This window comes from Oncorhynchus masou, chromosome 12 (genome assembly GCF_036934945.1).
Source record: "Oncorhynchus masou masou isolate Uvic2021 chromosome 12, UVic_Omas_1.1, whole genome shotgun sequence".
Taxonomy (NCBI): domain Eukaryota; kingdom Metazoa; phylum Chordata; class Actinopteri; order Salmoniformes; family Salmonidae; genus Oncorhynchus; species Oncorhynchus masou.
In genome coordinates this window covers 79,437,954-79,456,189 of record NC_088223.1, presented here as the reverse complement: position 1 = coordinate 79,456,189, position 18,236 = coordinate 79,437,954, and the positions used below count along the sequence as shown (strand labels likewise).

General features: G+C 42.9%; 1 protein-coding gene across 3 annotated transcripts in view; it reads left to right on the top strand.

Annotated features, from left to right (window-relative positions):
• Window positions 1-3,617: 3,617 nt before the first annotated feature.
• Window positions 3,618-18,236, top strand: part of lig3 (ligase III, DNA, ATP-dependent) — a 24,156-nt gene continuing 9,537 nt past the window's right edge. For 2 of the 3 annotated variants that reach the window (XM_064982116.1, XM_064982115.1), the window contains exons 1-14: window positions 3,618-3,788; window positions 4,197-4,763; window positions 4,982-5,110; window positions 5,299-5,508; window positions 5,656-5,807; window positions 6,075-6,241; window positions 6,441-6,518; window positions 6,677-6,845; window positions 10,984-11,139; window positions 11,476-11,607; window positions 11,807-11,886; window positions 12,342-12,429; window positions 13,854-13,931; window positions 14,416-14,539. In XM_064982116.1, coding sequence (XP_064838188.1) covers window positions 4,217-4,763; window positions 4,982-5,110; window positions 5,299-5,508; window positions 5,656-5,807; window positions 6,075-6,241; window positions 6,441-6,518; window positions 6,677-6,845; window positions 10,984-11,139; window positions 11,476-11,607; window positions 11,807-11,886; window positions 12,342-12,429; window positions 13,854-13,931; window positions 14,416-14,539 — 2,110 coding nt within the window. In that variant the 5' untranslated portion in view covers window positions 3,618-3,788; window positions 4,197-4,216. The remainder of the gene's footprint in view (window positions 3,789-4,196; window positions 4,764-4,981; window positions 5,111-5,298; window positions 5,509-5,655; window positions 5,808-6,074; window positions 6,242-6,440; window positions 6,519-6,676; window positions 6,846-10,983; window positions 11,140-11,475; window positions 11,608-11,806; window positions 11,887-12,341; window positions 12,430-13,853; window positions 13,932-14,415; window positions 14,540-18,236) is intronic. The other variant, XM_064982117.1, reaches the window with a different exon arrangement.

Below are 18,236 nucleotides of genomic sequence, written 5' to 3'. Positions count from 1 at the left end.
GATGGAAAGATGAACGGAGCAAAGTACAGAGAGATCCTTGATGAAAACCTGCTCCAGAGTTCTCAGGACCTTAGATTGGGGTGAAGGTTCATCTTCCAACAGGACAACAACCCTAAGCACACAGCCAAGACAATGAAGGAGTGGCTTCGGGACAAGTCTCTGAATGTACTTGAGTGGCCCAGCCAGAGCCCGGACTTGAACCTGATCTAACATCTCTAGAGAGACCTGAAAATGGCTGTGCAGCAACGCTACCCATCCAACCTGACAGAGCTTGAGAGGATCTACAGAGAAGAATGGGAGAAACTCCCCAAATACTGGTGTGCCAAGCTTGTAGTGTCATACCCAAGACGATTCGAGGCTGTAATCAATGCCAAAGGTGCTTCAACAAAGTACTGTAAATTTAATATTTCGTTGTTTTGTTTTTAATAAATTTGCAAACATTTCGAAAAACCTGCTTTTGCTTTGTCATTGTGGGCTATTGTGTGTAGATTGATGACGGTGGAAAAAACATTGAATCCATTTTAGAATAAGGTTGTAACGTAACAGAATGTGGAAAAAGTCAAGGGGTCTGAATGCACTGTACGTAAGTGGAAACATTATGCTAAAAGCCCTGTGTGTGTAACTAGTTCCACAGCCTTTATTTAGGTAAGATGCTCAAATAATTTATAGTTGAATGAATGTGAGCAAACACAATTTTAAATTGATTGAATTTTTGCCAAAGTTTTCTCAAGTTGGAGCTAGGTTAACACTTGGACTGAAAAGTAAAAAAAAATGTCTGTGGAACCAGTTACATAATAATAATTTGCTGAAACTACTAGGTGCAACTCAATATTAGGAAGGTGTCCTTTAATGTTTTGTACACTCCGTGTATATACTGTAATTAATTATTTGTTTCATAAATCCATTACACATACTTATACAAACTGTTTGAATGAGAAAAAAATGAGAAAAAAATCCAGAAAATCACATTGTAGGATTTTTAATGAATTTATTTGCAAATTATGGTGGAAAATAAGTATTTGGTCACCTACAAACAAGCAAACAAGCAAGATTTCTGGCTTTAAGTGGCTCATCTGTCCTCCACTCGTTTATCTGTATTAATGGCACCTGTTTGAACTTGTTAGCAGTATAAAAGACACCTGTCCACAACCTCAAACAGTCACAGTCCAAACTCCACTATGGCCAAGACCAAAGAGCTGTCAAAGGACACCAGAAACAAAATTGTAGACCTGCACCAGGCTGGGAAGACTGAATCTGCAATAGGTAAGCAGCGTGGTTTGAAGAAATCAACTGTGGGAGCAATTATTAGGAAATGGAAGACATACAAGACCACTGATAATTTCCCTCGATCTGAGGCTCCACGCAAGATCTCACCCCGTGGGGTCAAAATGATCACAAGAACGTTGAGCAAAAATCCCAGAACCACACGGGGGGGAGGACATAGTGAATGACCTGCAGAGAGCTGGGACCAAAGTAACAAAGCCTACCATCAGTAACACACTACGCCGCCAGGGACTCAAATCCTGCAGTGCCAGACGTGTCCCCCTGCTTAAGCCAGTACATGTCCAGGCCCATCTGAAGTTTGCTAGAGAGCATTTGGATGATCCAGAAGAAGATTGGGAGAATGTCATATGGAACTTTTTGGTAAAAACTCAACTCGTCGTGTTTGGAGGACAGAGAATGCTGAGGTTGCATCCGAAGAACACCATACCTACTGTGAAGCAGGGGGGGGGGAAACATCATGCTTTGGAGCTGTTTTTCTGCAAAGGGACCAGGACGACTGATCCGTGTAAAGGAAAGAATGAATGGGGCCATGTATCGTGAGATTTTGAGTGAAAACCTCCTTCCATCAGCAAGGGCATTGAAGATGAAACGTGGCTGGATCTTTCAGCATGACAATGATCCCAAACACACCGCCCGGGCAACGAAGGAGTGGCTTCGTAAGAAGCATTTCCAGGTCCTGGAGTTGCCTAGCCAGTCTCCAGATCTCAAACCCATAGAAAATCTTTGGAGGGAGTTGAAAGTCGTGTTGCCCAGCAACAGCCCCAAAACATCACTGCTCTAGAGGAGATCTGCATGGAGGAATGGGCCAAAATACCAGCAACAGTGTGTGAAAACCTTGTGGAGACTTACAGAAAACGTTTGACCTCTGTCATTGCCAAGAAAGGGTATATAACAAAGTATTGAGAAACTTTTGTTATTGAACAAATACTTATTTTCCACTATAATTTGCAAATAAATTCATTAAAAATCCCACAATGTGATTTTCTGGGAAAAAAATTCTCATTTTATCTGTCATAGTTGAATTGTACCTATGATGAAAATTACAGGCCTCTCTCATCTTTTTAAGTGGGAGAACTTGCACAATTGGTGGCTGACTAAATACTTTTTTGCCCCACTGTACATATTACCTCAATTACTAACCGGTGCCCCAGCACATTGACACTGTACTGGTACCCCCTGTATTTAGTCTCGCTATTGTTATTTTACTGCTGCTGTTTAATTATTTGTTACTTTTATTTTCTATTTTTTTAAACTTATTTTTTAACTTAACATGTTTTTCTTAACTTCTTAAAGCATTGTTGGTTAAGGGCTTGTAAGCATTTCACTGTAAGGTCTACATCTGTTGTATTTGGCACATTACATTTGATTTGGCCAAAGCCCATGGTGAACTTGTTTTTTATTTTTTACAAATACCAAAAGTAAGGTCTGTGGTAAAGACAGGTTTAGTATATTTTAGACGTTTTGCTCTATGACATAATATTCATCAGCTAGTGAATCATTTTATTTAATCAAAACAAGAACATAAAGCACATAAAGGCTTCATAATTCATAAAGGTCATGACTGACTGATGTTATCTCTTAGGACAAAATGTATAAAATCTCCTAAGTCTGTGTTAACCTCAGATCTTATTTTCGTCAGTTATCCCAAAACTCCCTTCTTTCCCCCATCGGAATGGCTGAACGAACCAATAACTAATTTCCGTTTTTTAGGACTACAAGCTGGCGAGCTCTATATATTTTTTACAAGTATTTGCGTGTAGCGGTGAAGTAGTGTTTCCCAAATTCGGTACTGGGGCCCCACCTGGGTGCACTTTAAGGTTTGTGCCCTAGCACTCCACAGCTGATTAAAATAATCAAAGTTCAAAGTTTGATGAGTTTGGGAAACCCTGCAGTAAAGGACCCTCGGGGTGGCACTCTGGCGGTGTCTGTGTAGTAATAATGCATGGGTATAATGACACAGGGTTAACATTTAGAATAAACTTCAATCTTGTAAACTTTGCCTGCACTTTACCCTGCCTTTACTTTGCCTTTACGCTTTACCCTGTGTACATATACAATCTACCTCAAATACCTCGTACCCCTGCATACTGATATGGTAGCCTACTGCTAATCACTGTATAAAGCTCCTTTCTTGTATATTTTCCTTTCTTGTATATTTTATTCCTCCTGTGTTAGTATTTGTCTTTTGTTTATTGTTTTTAACTCTGCATCGCTGGGAAAGGCTCGTCAGCACCGTACGGTCTAAACCCGTTGTTTTAGGCGCATGTGACAATTTGATTTGGTCTTGCGTCTCATTATCATTTCTGTCTGCATACCCGCACATGCGCAAAACCCAGGAAACGCAGGCGAACAAAGAGGAAACGTGGTAGCTCGCTAGGACTTAAAGGGAACTGAGTGTTGCCTTTTCAATGACTGTGTAGCCTATAGCTAGCTGCTAACTAGTATAAGCGAACCGCTTTTGTAATATGTAAGCTAATGAGCCTCCTCCCCCACTTTAAACCAAGGTAAATAACATGTCTGAGCCCATTTTGAACCTTACCACATTTGGTTAAAGTTAGCTTAAAGCTAACGTTAGCTAGATAGCAACCAGTTAGCCAATGACTGCAATCATGTACACGTAACGAGTTTTAGTGAGTTGTCATACTTCGAGCTTGCTACGGTTTAGTGTTCTTGTGAAACGTTCATTACTTTAGGGAGCAATACGCTACTCCATACATACTATATGGCGTTGTCTGGACAGCATCTCCATTTCCATACGAACTAGCTTTTCTGGGTTTGTTATTAGCTAGCTAGCTGGCTAATCGCCAAAAGCGGGGGGTGGGGGTAGCTAGCTATATTCCAGGCAGATAGTTGGCTATTATCTATACTGCAATGCATCGTTGTGAATAACCTTTAACCTTTTTACATTTTAGATATCACCAAACCATATTGGATGCAGAGATTCTGTATTTCATTGGCACTTAAGACTGTCGACAATATACATTTTGGGAAACTGTGCAGGTGTCAACCCACCTGGAAACTGTTTGTCGCTTATCCCTTATCTGCAAACTTCCAAATTCTACCCCATTGTAGGGGCATCCTCCCCTATCCCTTGGACTGCCATCCGTGCACCCAGCCCCATTGGAATCGCAGTCTTTCACTAGATTCCAATTTCAAGGTTTGCTGGCGTCACTATTGTACTAACCAGACAGACATGGCTGAACAGAGATACTGTGTGGAGTATGCCAAACGTGGCACTGCGGGATGTAAGAAGTGTAAGGACAAAATCATGAAGGGCTTGACCCGCATCGGGAAGATTGTGCCTAACCCGTTCAGTGAGTCTGCCGGGGAGATGAAGGAGTGGTACCATGTGAAGTGTATCTTTGAGAAGCTGGAGCGGGCCCGGGCCACCACTAAGAAGATCGAGGACATCACAGACCTGGAGGGCTGGGAGGAGCTGCAGGATGAGGACAAGGAGCTCATCAACAAACTTGTTGGAGGTACAACGTTTATATACTTCCGTCAATATAGCAAGATTAAGTTCCACATACCAAAATGAAATGTTTTTTGTAATGCATATATTGACTGACTCATAGGATGCATGTCATGGCACTCAAGTTGGTGTTGTTCACCATGGAAGAAAATATTTTGGCGTCTTTAAACTTTTCTTGTCATGTTAATTGAGACGCCATTTAAGAACTCTTTCATTCTCTTTCAGACTTGATGGCCAAAGCTAACACGAGCCCAAAGAAGAAGGTGCAAGCCAAGCTGAACAACAGTGGTCAGCTATCAGCTCCGCCTGCTGACCCTTCTCTGAATGCACCACGGAAGTTCTCTGGCTTCACAGGTGAGAGGGTATTCCAGTGGATGGATCAACCAGTGTGCACATCTGAAAACTAGCTAGTCCTGCTACAAAGTGCAAATGTTTGTTATCAATTTCAAAACTATTTTCCTCTGTCCATTCCACCAGAACATAACCCTGCTGTATTATCTCATCTTAAATTTTTTCAATCATATTGTCCTTTTTCCAATCAGCTACTAAGGCTGGGAGCTCAAGCAGCCCAGGCCCATCCCCAGCCAAACCCAACCAGGGCAGTCCTCTTTCCGCACAGCTCTGTGACCCCAAACACAAGGATAGCCTGCTCCGGGAGTTCCGCAAGCTCTGTGCCATGGTGGCAGACAAGAATAGCTACAATGTCAAGACACAGATCATTCACGACTTCCTGAAGAAAGGCTCAGGGGGAGGTGTGTGTGCGTTCGTAGCTTAATTTATGTTGTAAATTGTCTCTGTAGTATTGTACTGCATTGAATGTTGTCCTCAAATGTTGTTTTTTAAGTAGGCAAGCAGAATTACTGAAATACCTAATTTCTTTTTTCTTTTCTCCTTACCAGATAAATTCAAGGGAGATGTGTACCTGACGGTGAAGCTGCTTCTCCCAGGGGTGGTGAAGAGTGTGTACAACCTCAACGACAAACAGATAGTCAAGCTCTTCAGCCGCATCTTCAACTGCAACCAGGAGGAGATGGTGCGAGATCTGGAACAGGTCAGTGTTTGTTGAGTCCAGAACATGTCAGTCAGTGCTTCTGACAAGTTATTCAGATTCATGTTCATTGTCATATAAGAGGACAATCTTAGCACATCTCACATTGCATACACAAAACACAGCTGGGAACAAACACTAGTACATAGTCAGACATAAATGGTAGGTTATGCTGAGTAGGCGCTATCACAACATACAGCCCATGTGGCCCCAGAATTGGGGGTTTCAGGACTGACGTGTATTGAGTATATTTTTATTCTTGGCGTACAGGGGGATGTGTCGGAGACAGTGAGGATGTTTTTTGAAGAAGGCAAGTCTTTCCCACCGGCTGCCAAGAGTCTGCTCACGATTCAGGAAGTGGATGCGTCCCTTACCCGTCTGGCCCAGTTAACCAAGGAGGATGACCAGCAGAAAGAGCTAGAGGACATATCCAAAAAGTAAAAAAAAAAACAATGTAGACCTATACTGTACTTAATTATTTGACATCTTAAAATTCCTAGTAATTCAGTGTCTGTCCACAATTCCTACTGCACCAACATATTATGCATCAAAAGACTAAGGGACAGAGTCAACTTCTGAATATAATCAAATTATATAACGGCAGCCATACTCAAGTCAACCCTGTCTTTGTTGCAGATGTACTGGCAATGACCTGAAATGTATCATCAGACTCATTAAGCATGATCTAAAGATGAACTCTGGAGCTAAGCATGTGTAAGTCACCTTAGATTTACTCCTAACCTGACAACATTAAAATCCTATGCTGCAACTTCTAAACCTAATATGCTAGAGCTTTCAAAGCATACATTAACTTTGAAACTTATTGCAGTATATTTGAACCCCCTTCTCAATCAAATGTATCTTATGAACAGCTTGGATGCAGTGGACCCGAATGCCTACGACGCTTTCAAGGCCTCCCGTAACCTAGGGGACGTGATAGAGCGCGTGCTGAGGAACCAGCAGGACGCCACCAACGGCTCAGGCCCCAGGAAGCTCCTCACTATTGAAGCCTCCCTCATGACCCCAGTGCAGCCTATGCTGGTGAGCTCACACACATGCACACACATGCTCTCACACACACAGATGCACACATACACTAAGCAGACATGCACACACCTGCCCTCTGCATGCATACTCGCCCTATACACATGAACTTGACACACAAACAAACTCACTCTGATACACACTTAGTCAGTACACACACCTGCTATTGAATGTATACACTGACACGGTGACTGAGTTCATCAGGAAGTGCATAGAAGATGTTCCCATTTTGACTATTACAACCTACCCGAATCAGAAACTGTGGATAGATGGCAGCATTCGCGCGAACCATTGCATTTAACCATGGCAAGGTGACTGGGAATATGGTTGAATACAAACAGTGTATTTATTCCCTCCATAAGGCAATCAAACAGGCAAAATGTCAGAACAGAGACAAAGTGGAATTGTAATTCAATGGCTCAGACATGAGACGTCTGTAGACCCTGCCACATACAATCACAGATTACAAAGGGAAAACCAACCACGTCGCAGACACCGTCTTGCTCCTGGACGAGCTAAACACCTTTGCTCGCTTTGAGGATAACACAGTGCTACCGACGCTGCCCGCTCCCAAGTACAGTTGGTTCTCCGTGGCCGACGTCCTCATCCCTAGTCGCGTTTACGGACATATTCAATCTCTGCCTAACCCAGTCTGATGTCCCCACTTGCTTCAAGATGGCCACCATTGTTCCTGTACCCAAGAAAGCAAAGGTAGCCGAACTACATGACTATCGCCCCGTAGCACTCTTTCTGTCATTAATTGCTTTGAGAGGCTAGTTTAGGATCATGTCACATCTACCTTACCTGACACCCTAGACCCATTTCAATATGCATACCGCCCCAATAGATCCACAGATAATGCAATCACCATCATACTGCCCTATCCCATCTGGACAAGAGCAATACCTATGTAAGAATGCTGTTAATTGACTATAGCTCAGCATTCAACACCATAGTACTCTCCAAGCTTATCATTAAGCTTGAGGCCCTGGGTCTGAACCCCGCCCTCTGCCACTGGGTCCTGGACTTCCTGAAGGGTGCCCATGACTGCTTAGCCACTCATGCCTCCTACTCAATGGTCAAGTTTGCAGACGACACAACAGTTGTAGGCCTGATTACCAACAATGAGACAGCTTACAGGGAGGAGGTGAAGGCAGTTGTGCCAGAAAAAAAAAACTCTCCCTCAATGTTAACAAAACGAAGGAGCTGACTGGACTTCATGGGACAGCAGAGCGAGCATTCCCCTATCCACATTGACGGGACCGCAGTGGAGAAGGTGAAAAGCTTTTTCAAAAAGTTAATCGGTGTACACATCACTGACAATCTGAAATGGTCCACCCACACAGACAGTGTGGTGAAGAAAGCGCAACCCCAGGAGGCTGAAGAAATTCAACTTGGCCCGATGACCCTCACAAACTTTTACAGATGCACAATTGAGAGCATTCTGTCGGACCCTATCACCGCCTGGTATGGCAACTGCACTGTCTGCAACCGCAGGGCTCTCCAGAGGGTGGTGCGGTCTGCCCAATGTATCACCGGGTGCACACTGCCTGCCCTCCAGGACACCTACAGCATCTCAGGAAGGAAAAATATATATATAATCAAGGACATCAACCACCAGAGCCATGGCCTGTTCACCCCACTACCATCCAGAAGGCGAGGTCAGTACAGGTTCATCAAAGCTGGGACTGAGAGACTGAAAAACATCTATCTCAAGGCCATCAGAGAGCCATCACTAGCTGGCTACCACCCGGTTACTTAACCCTGCACCTTAGAGGCTGCTGCCCTATATAGACATGGAATCTCTGGTCACTTTAATGTTTACATAATGCCTTAATTAATATGTATATACTGTATTCTACTGTAGTTTAGTCCATGCCACTCCGACATTGCTCGTCCTAATAAATTTGATATTTCTTAACTCTTTTTACTTTAAATTTCTGTGTGTTGTGAATTGTTAGATAATACTGCACTGTTGGAGTTAGGAACACAAGCATTTCCCTACACCCGCAAAAGCATATGCTAAATTACCAATAACATGTGATTTGATGGGCTCATTTAACTGTTTCAGCTGGTTTAGAAAGGGATTCTGTGATCAGAAAAACAGAATATTCCCAAGACCAATTGGCTACAACAGAGATCTGCATAACCGAGAATGAGAATTTGTTTTTGGTTGATCTTATGCAATTCCGCAAGTCACTTCAGACACACCGTGTATACACAGCAGAAATATGAATGGAATTTAAATATATCCTCGCAGTAAAATTGTATGTTCTGTCACATTTGAAGCATGCTACATCCAGCATACCAAGTACAGAACAGTAAATATGAACAATTAGGGCACTTTCCAACCCATACAGTATTACTTTAATGTATTTTGCCCCAAGGTGAGTGGGTTATCATCCCTCAACTAAATGTTAACAAAGGTCTGCTTCAATGTCTTAGGTTCCTCTTAAACACTGAAGCAGACCTACAGTAAGACCAGGTTCAGACGTACCTCCCAACCAGGGGCCATATGTACGCTGCATTTGGAAAGTATTCAGCCCCCTTCACTTTTTCCACATTGTTACGGTACCTCCTTATTCTAAAATGGATTCATATAATTATTTCCCCCTTCAATCTACACACAATGCCCCATAATGACAAAGAGAAAACAGGTTTTTAGAAATGTTTGCTAATTTATAAAATTAATACATTATTTACATAAGTATTCAGACCCTTTGATATGAGACTCAAAATTGAGCTCCGGTATATCCTGTTTCCATTGATCATCCTTGAGATGTTTCTACAACTTGATTGGAGTCCAACTGTGGTAAATTCAATTGATTGGACATGATTTGGAAAGGCAAACACCTGTCTAAGGTTCCACAGTTAACAGTTTATGTCAGAGCAAAAACCAAGGCATGTGGTCAAAGGTATTGTTTGTAGAGTTCGGAGACAGGATTGTGTCGAAGCAGAGATCTGGGGAAGGGTACCCAAGAACAGTGGCCTCCATCATTCTTAAATGGAAGAAGTTTGGCACAACCAAGCTCTTCCTAGAACTGAGCAATCGGAGGAGAAGGGCCTTAGTCGGGAGGGTACCAAGAACCCGATGGTCACTCTGACAGCTCCCATCAACACCGAGGAAAACCTTCCATAAGGACAACCATCTCTGCAGCACTCTACCAAAAAGGCACATGACATCCTGCTTGGAGTTTGCCAAAAGGCACCAAAGGACTCTGACAATGAAAAACAAGATTATTGGTCTGATGAAGACCAAAACTCTTTGGCTTAAAAGCCAAGTGTCACGTCTGGAAGAAACCAGGTATCACTCATCACCTGGCCAATACCATCCCTACAGTGAATCAGGATCTCAGACTGGTGCAAACGTTCACCTTCCAACAGGACAACGACCCTAAGCACACAGCCAAGTTAATGCAAGTCTCTGAATGTCCTTGATTGGCCTACCCAGAGCCTGAACTTGAACCAGATCGAACATCTCTGGAGAGACCTGAAAATAGCTTTGCAGCGACACTCCCCATCCAACCTGACAGAGATTGAGAGGTTATGCAAGAGGAATGGAAGAAACTCCCGAAATACAGGTGTGCCAAGCTTGTAGTGTCATACCAAAGAAGACTCGAGGCTGGAGTCACTACCAAAAGTGCTTCAACAAAGTACTGAGTAAAGGGTCTGAGTACTTATATAAGTGTTATTTCTTTAAAAAATATATATATATACATTTGCAAAAATGTCAACTTGTTTTTGCTATGTCACTTGGGTATTGTGTGTCGATGTGTCCCCCCCCTCATCAATCTAATCCATTTTAGAATAAGGCTGTAACAAAATATGGAAAAGGTGAAGGGGTCTGAATACTTTCCGACTGCATTGTACAGTATGTATCAAGTGTCTCAGAGTAGAAGTGCTGATCTTGGATCAGGTCCCCGTGTCCATGTAATCTTATTCTTTGTGATTATAAAAGGCGAAACTGATCTGCACTCCCACTCGGAGACGCTTGATACATACAGACCCAGATTTCCAATGCAGAGTCTGCAAACCTAGGAAGAGCTGAATACACCGAAGGCAGACCCAACTATAATTATAGGTTTCCCTAGTCCGATGTATGGGGCTAATACAAGTCACTGGTTCTCCCTCCCAGGCTGAGGCATGCAAGTCCATCCAGTACGCCATGAAGAAGTGCCCCAACGGCATGTACTCTGAAATCAAGTATGACGGCGAGCGTGTCCAGGTCCACAAGAATGGAGACCACTTCAGCTACTTCAGCCGCAGCCTTAAACCTGTGTTGCCACACAAGGTCAGACCACACACACACTGAGAGAAGCTGCATGGTTCAACTCCACCTGAACTCTTTACCGATTCTGGATAAGCAAGTCGGAAATTGTACAACAAATCCACTGTTTGATTACAGTTTTGAGGACTGGGCAGCATAGACTATTTGTTTTTCAAGGCCATCCCTTTCACTGATTCCCTAGACTGCTCCCTAGCCTAGATGTGTCCTCTGTACAACAAGATTAAATGTGTTTGAGCCAAATAAGTGTATCATTCTTAAAAAAACAAAAACATTTTCCCCTTCTGATGCCCCTTGGTGTTTTGATGCCTTTCCATATCTAACCCAAAGCCTCTGTTCCAGGTGGCCCATTTTAAAGAGTTCATCCCTCAGGCCTTCGTTGGTGGCAACAGCATGATCCTGGATGCCGAGGTGCTCCTCATCGACACCAATACCAGCAAGCCACTACCCTTCGGGACACTGGGGGTGCACAAGGTGAGCATGCCTGCCAAATGTATCTTTCCACTGACCTCTCTTTGGAGTGTACACTTGTTTGGGTTTGCGGGGCTGTCTGTGTGTGTGTGGGGTGAGGGGGTGTTGGCTGGTGTGTGTTATGGTAAGGGGGGGCCGTTTTGTGTGTGTGATACAGAGCAAGAGTGCGTGTCAGGAGAAATGGTTCTCTCTCCTTTTTTAGAAAGCAGCCTTTGAAGACGCCAAAGTGTGCTTGTTTGTGTTCGACTGCATCTATTTCAACGGCGTGAGCCTGATGGAGAAGTAAGTTTGTCTGTAGTCACTTCTCTCTGTAGATTTACAACACTGAGGCCTGTATTGAATTCACTATGAACTTACATTCACTCATCCTTGAGTTGGCTGAAAAAAAATAAAAATAACTTCATGGACAGTTTACTTGTGTCCACTCAAATCCTATCCCTCCCTATTGTAGAAGCTTTGATGTACTGTATGTTGTGAATATCATGTTCATTGTCTGCATTAATTTCTGTTTGATCCAGTCCTTTAAAAAAAATGTTTTATTTTACACACATTCAAAGTTACAGCCTGGGTCATGTTCATTGGGGCTCACCATAGCAAAACCTTGAAACATTTTGCAGTGGAAAAGGAGCTACTCTCTTATTGGAGATGTTTAGATGGTATCTCCCTCTCACTCCATTTTGGAGCATTTTCTTCTGTTATGTGGCTATTTGAACTTAACTGTGCTCTCTTCTCCACAGGCCCCTGTACGAACGAAGGAAGTTCCTCCATGACAACATGGTGGAGGTTCCCAACAGGATCCTGTTCTCCGAGATGAAGCACGTCACTGTATGTAGACCCACGTCACGTCTGAAACTTCTCTCCTTTATGGCTGTCTCCGACGACAACAAAAAACAACTATATGTAGGCTACTGGTGCTTTAAGCACACTGATAAAAATAATTAATACACACAAATGACTCGAGGGAGCCAAGATCAAGATAACCTCCTCCTCCAGCTGCTGCTGGCCTTTGCAGATTCTGCTGTTAAGCTCCTGAAGTTGCTGGTAATAGGCTACACCAGGGGTCGGCAACCTTTTCCATTTGGCATGCCAATTTATCTTACCATTTCTACCGATCTGCGTGCCAGTTTTCATGGAACAGTTTCATTATGTGATTAATCAAAATTCTAGAAGTAACTTTCATTTCCAAATATGTAAAAAATCGCTTACATAAAGCCAAACAAATAAAAACATTGCAGCCTGCAGGTAGACAATAACCTGATTAAAAATAAATATTATATTGCCTGTGCAAGGAACTTTAAACATTGTATCAACTTGGTCCTACCTGAAGCTCCTGCTAGCAAACTTGCTACCTGCACCAGTGAGCTCTGGCCAGACACAGCTGTAGGCTATATCGGGTAGGCCTATTTTATGTTCCCACCAGATCAGAGCATGATATTTTTGTGTGATTATCGAAAGAGTGTTGGAAAGATTTTTCAAATAGGCTACTTTGAGGAACTTTTTCAATGGATGTAAAAACAGACTTTGCTTACTTGCTGTTTTGAGGCAAAGAAACAATTACTTTAAGAAGCTCCACAATCAGAAATACTATCAGATCCCCAAATGTGCACATTTAGCCTACATTTGCGCACAGGCCAGGTAGCCTAGGCCTACTTCTATGCGTAATCAGGTGTGCATTCCTACTCACCATTGACGGGAGCGCTCCAAACAAAAGACAATTAATAAATTGACAACTCTTAAATGGAATGAATAAAACCAAAACTTGTTCCTCACATGTGGAGCCTAGGTTGTGCCACTCCAACAATGAGAACAGTAAAAGACTAATAATATATTGAATGCATTAACAGAAATGACCGAAACCAAACAAACTTTGTAGATTAGAAATTGAGAATTAACGGTAAATGTGCCACTGGTGATACTGGTGTACTAAGCCCGCAGCCTCCGCAATGGATTAGTCCACTGAGACAGGTGTGAATCAGACAGGTGTCTCTTGTGCCAGATTTAAAAAATATATATATTTGCAACTACTCTCCTTCAAACGTGTCTTTCGAACTTATAATTAACCAAGCCAATGGATTCTCCCGTGTAGCAGAGTGAAACTGGTCACGTTCATTAGGGGACACCGTAGCAAAACATTTTGCAACGGAGAACTAAGACAAATGTTTTAGTTCACATAATACCTCCGTTTCAATCTGTTTCATAATGTTTTTGACCCTGATGTGCTGGTTTGCGTTTACTGTCTTGTCTCACAGAGGGCGGCTGACCTGGCCGAGATGATCACACGGGTCATCAGAGAAGGACTGGAGGGGCTGGTCCTCAAAGACCTCAAGGTGAGACAGAAATAACTTCTAACCCGGCCCAGGAATAACCTCTAGCGCCTACCACCTAGGTAGGTACTTAATGTACATCTGAAAGATCTAAGCAATTAAGGCAGTAGCGCAAATTTTGCCCTTCGATTGGCTAGTTGTAATGTTTGCTGTTTTTGCTTATACCTATCCAATCCTCTTAAATCTATTTAAGTGCCGAGGTAGTAGGAGCTAGGGGTTGTTTTTGGACTAGGCCCCTGACTCTACTGTACACACCTTTCCTACCGATAGCCTGTACATCTGGGGGCTTGGGAATGAGCAATTGATGTTATAGGGAACAATGTGAAACAATAAGCCAAGTCTATTTTTTTCTACAGCATTTTTATCTGTGGAAATGGCAAACATGTATTTATTTCTCCTGAATAGAGGGTTGATATAATGTTTAAAAAAACACTCCTATGTAACAATACACAGATGTGAATTGATCATAATCTGTGTGAATTCAAAGGGCACCTATGAGCCAGGGAAGCGCCATTGGCTGAAGGTAAAAAAGGACTACCTGAACGAGGGAGCAATGGCCGACACAGCAGACCTGGTGGTGCTGGGAGCCTTCTATGGCAAAGGCTCAAACGGTCAGTATACCAGGGTCATATTCATTAGTAAACACCGTAGCACACCGTTTTGCAATATGAACTGTTTACCCTACAGACTACAATGTGATACAAACGGTTTCCGTTGTAAAACATTTAGCTATGTTTAGCACTAATTAATACGACGTAATGCTATAGTAGGCAGTGTTTCCCAACCCTCTCTTAGGACAATCACAACGGACCACATTTTCGTTCTAGCCCTACACTGACACCTGACCTGACTGAGCTAATCAACTTTTTTTTTATATATATAGTCTGGCAAAAGTGGGTTGCTGTAGAAAAATGACTCGGATCAACCATGATTCTCATTTAATATATACAGTTGAAATAGAAAGTTAACATACACCTTAGCCAAATACATTTAAACTCTGTTTTTCACAATTACTGTCTTAGGTCAGTTAGGATCACCACTTTACTTTAAGAATGTGAAATGTCAGAATAATAGTAGAGGGCTTTATTTCAGCTTTTATTTCTTTCATCACATTCCCAGTGGGTCAGAAGTTCACATACATTGCCTTAGCCACTTTAAACATGGGTCAAACGTTTTGGGTATCCTTCCACAAGCTTTCCACAATAAGTTGGGTGAATTTTGCCTATTCCTCCTGACAGAGCTGGTGTAACTGAGTCAGGTTTGTAGGCCTCCTTGCTCGCACACACTTTTTCAGTCGTGCCCATATATTTTCTATAAGATTGAGGTTAGGGCTTGGTGATGGCCACTCCAGTACCTTGACTTTGTTGTCCTTAAGCCATTTTGCCACAACTTGGGATGTATGCTTGGGGTCATTGTCCATTTGGAAGACCCATTTGCAACCAAGCTTTAACTTCCTGACTGATGTCTTGAGGTGTTGCTTCAGTATATCCACATAATTTTCCATTCTCATGATCCCATCTATTTTGTGAAGTGCACCAGTCCCTCCTGCAGCAAAGCACTCCCACAACATGATGCTGCCACACCTGTGCTTCACGGTTGGGATTGTGTTCTTCAGCTTGCAAGCTTCCCCCTTTTTCCTCCAAGCATAACGATGGTCATTATGGCCAAACAGTTCTATTTTTGTTTCATCAGACCAGAGGACATTTCTCCAAAAAGTATGATCTTTGTCCCCATGTGCAGTTGCAAACTGTAGTCTGGCTTTTTTATGGCAGTTTTGTAGCAGTGGATTCTTACTTGCTGAGTGGCCTTTCAGGTTATGTCGATATAGGACTCGTTTTTACTGTGGCTGTCGATACTTTTGTACCTGTTTCAACCAGCATCTTCACAATGTCCTTTGCTGCTGCTCTGGGATTGATTTGCACTTTTCGCACCAAAGTACGTTCATCTCTAGGAGACAGAACTCGTCTTCTTCCTGAGCGGTATGAGGGCTGCTTGGTCCCATGGTGTTTATACTTGCGTACCATTGTTTGTACAGATGAACGTGGTACCTTCAGGCATCTGGAAACCAGACTTGTGTAGGTCCACAATTGTTTTGAGGTCTTGGCTGATTTCTTTTGATTTTCCCATGATGTCAAGCAATGAGGCACTAAGTTTGAAATATATCCACAGGTACACCTCCAGTTAACTCAAATTGTCAATTAGCTTAGCAGAAGCTTCTAAAGCCATGACATACTTTTCTGGAATTTTCCAGTATGTAAACTTCTGAACCAACTGCAAATGAAATACAGTGAAATAATCTGTCTGTAAACAGTTGTTGGAAAAATGACTTGGGTCATGCACAAAGTAGACGTACTAACCGACTTGCCAAAACTATATTTTAACAAGAAATTTGTGGACTGGTTGAAAAACAAGTTTTAAATGACTCCAACCTAAGTGTATGTAAACTTCTGACTTCAACTGTAAATTGAAAAAAAAATATTAACGCAACATGCAACAATTTCAAAGGTTTTACAGAGTTACAGTTCATATAAGAAAATCAGTCCTAATCTAATGGACAGGGCAGGGGTGCAGCCATGGGTGGGCCTTGGAGGGCATTGGCCCAAATATTTGGCAGCCATCCCCACCTACTGGGGAGCCAGGCCCTGACAATCAGGATGTTTTTCACCACAAAAGGGCTTTATTACAGACAGAAGTACTCCTCAACAATCCCTCAGGTGAAGAAGCCTGATGTGGAGGTCCTGGGCTGGTGTGGTCTGTGGTTGTGAGACCGGTTAGACAGTGCAAAAATCTCTAAAAACGACGTTTGAGGATGCTTATGGTAGGGAAATTAACTTTCAATTCTCAGGCAATAGACGTGTTGTGACAACTACATAAACTCAGCAAAAAAAGAAACGGCTCTTTTTCAGGACCCAGAATCAAAAATGATTCGTAAAAATCCAATTAACTTCACATATCTTCATTGTAAAGTGTTTAAACACTTTCAGTAAACCATAAACAATTACTGAACATGCACCTGTGGAATGGTCGCTAAGACACTAACAGCTTACAGACGTGAGGCAATTATGTCCACTTAGGACAATAAAGAGGCCTTTCTACTGACTCTTAAAAACACCAAAATAAGGATGCCCAGGGTCCCTGCTCATCTGCGTGAACGTGCCTTAGGCATGCTGCAAGGAGGCATGAGGACTGCAGATGTGGCCAGGGCAATACATTGCAATGGCTGTACTGTGAGACGCCTAAGACAACGCTACAGGGAGACAGGACGGACAGCTGATCGTCCTCACAGTGGCAGACCACGTGTAACAACACCTGCACAGGGTCATTTAGGCAGGTTACCTTGGTGTTCTTGGGCACAGTGACTATGGTGGTCTGTTTGAAACATGTTTGTATTCAACTTGGTCAGGGAGAATGTCAGTGAAGACACTTGCCAGTTGGTCACCGCATGCTCAGAGTACATATCCTGGTAATCCGTCTGGCCCTGCGGCCTTGGAAATGTTGACCTGTTCAAAGGTCTTACTCACATCAGCTACGAAGAGCGCAATCACACCGTCGTCCTGGAACAGCTGGTGCTCTCATACATGCTTCCGTGTTGCTTGCCTCGAAGCGAGCATAGAAGTTATTTAGCTCATCTGGTAGGCTGGTGTCACTGGGCAGCTCGCGGCTGTGTTTCCCTTTGTAGTCCGTAATAGTTTGCAAGACCTGCCACAACTGTCTCGCATCGGAGCCGGTGTAGTACGATTTAATCTTTGTCCTGTGTTGACGCTTTGCCTGTTTGATGGTTCGTCGGAGGGCATAGCGTGTTTTCTTATAAGCGTCCGGGTTAGAGTCCCGCTCCTTGAAAGCAACAGCTCAAGCCTTTAGCTCAGTGCGGATGTTGCCTGTAATACATGGCTTCTGGTTGGGGTATGTACGTACGGTCACTATAAAGACAACATCATCAATACACTTATTGATGAAGCCAGTGATTGATGTGGTGTACTCCTCAATGCCATAGGAAGAATACCGGAACATATTCCAGTCTGTGCTAGCAAGACAGTCCTGCAGCTTAACATCTAATTCATCTGACCACTTCCTTATTGAGCTTTAGTTTTTGCTTGTAAGCAGGAATCCAGAAGATAGAGTAATGGTCAGATTTGCCAAATGTAGGGCGAAGGAGAGTTTTGTCTGTGTGGAGTAAATTTTTCTCCCCCTCTGGTTGCACATGTAACATGCTGGTAGAAATTAGGTAAAACGGATTTAACTTTCCTTGCATTAAAGTCCCTGGCCACTAGGAACGCAGACTCTGGATGAGCATTTTGTTGTTTGCTT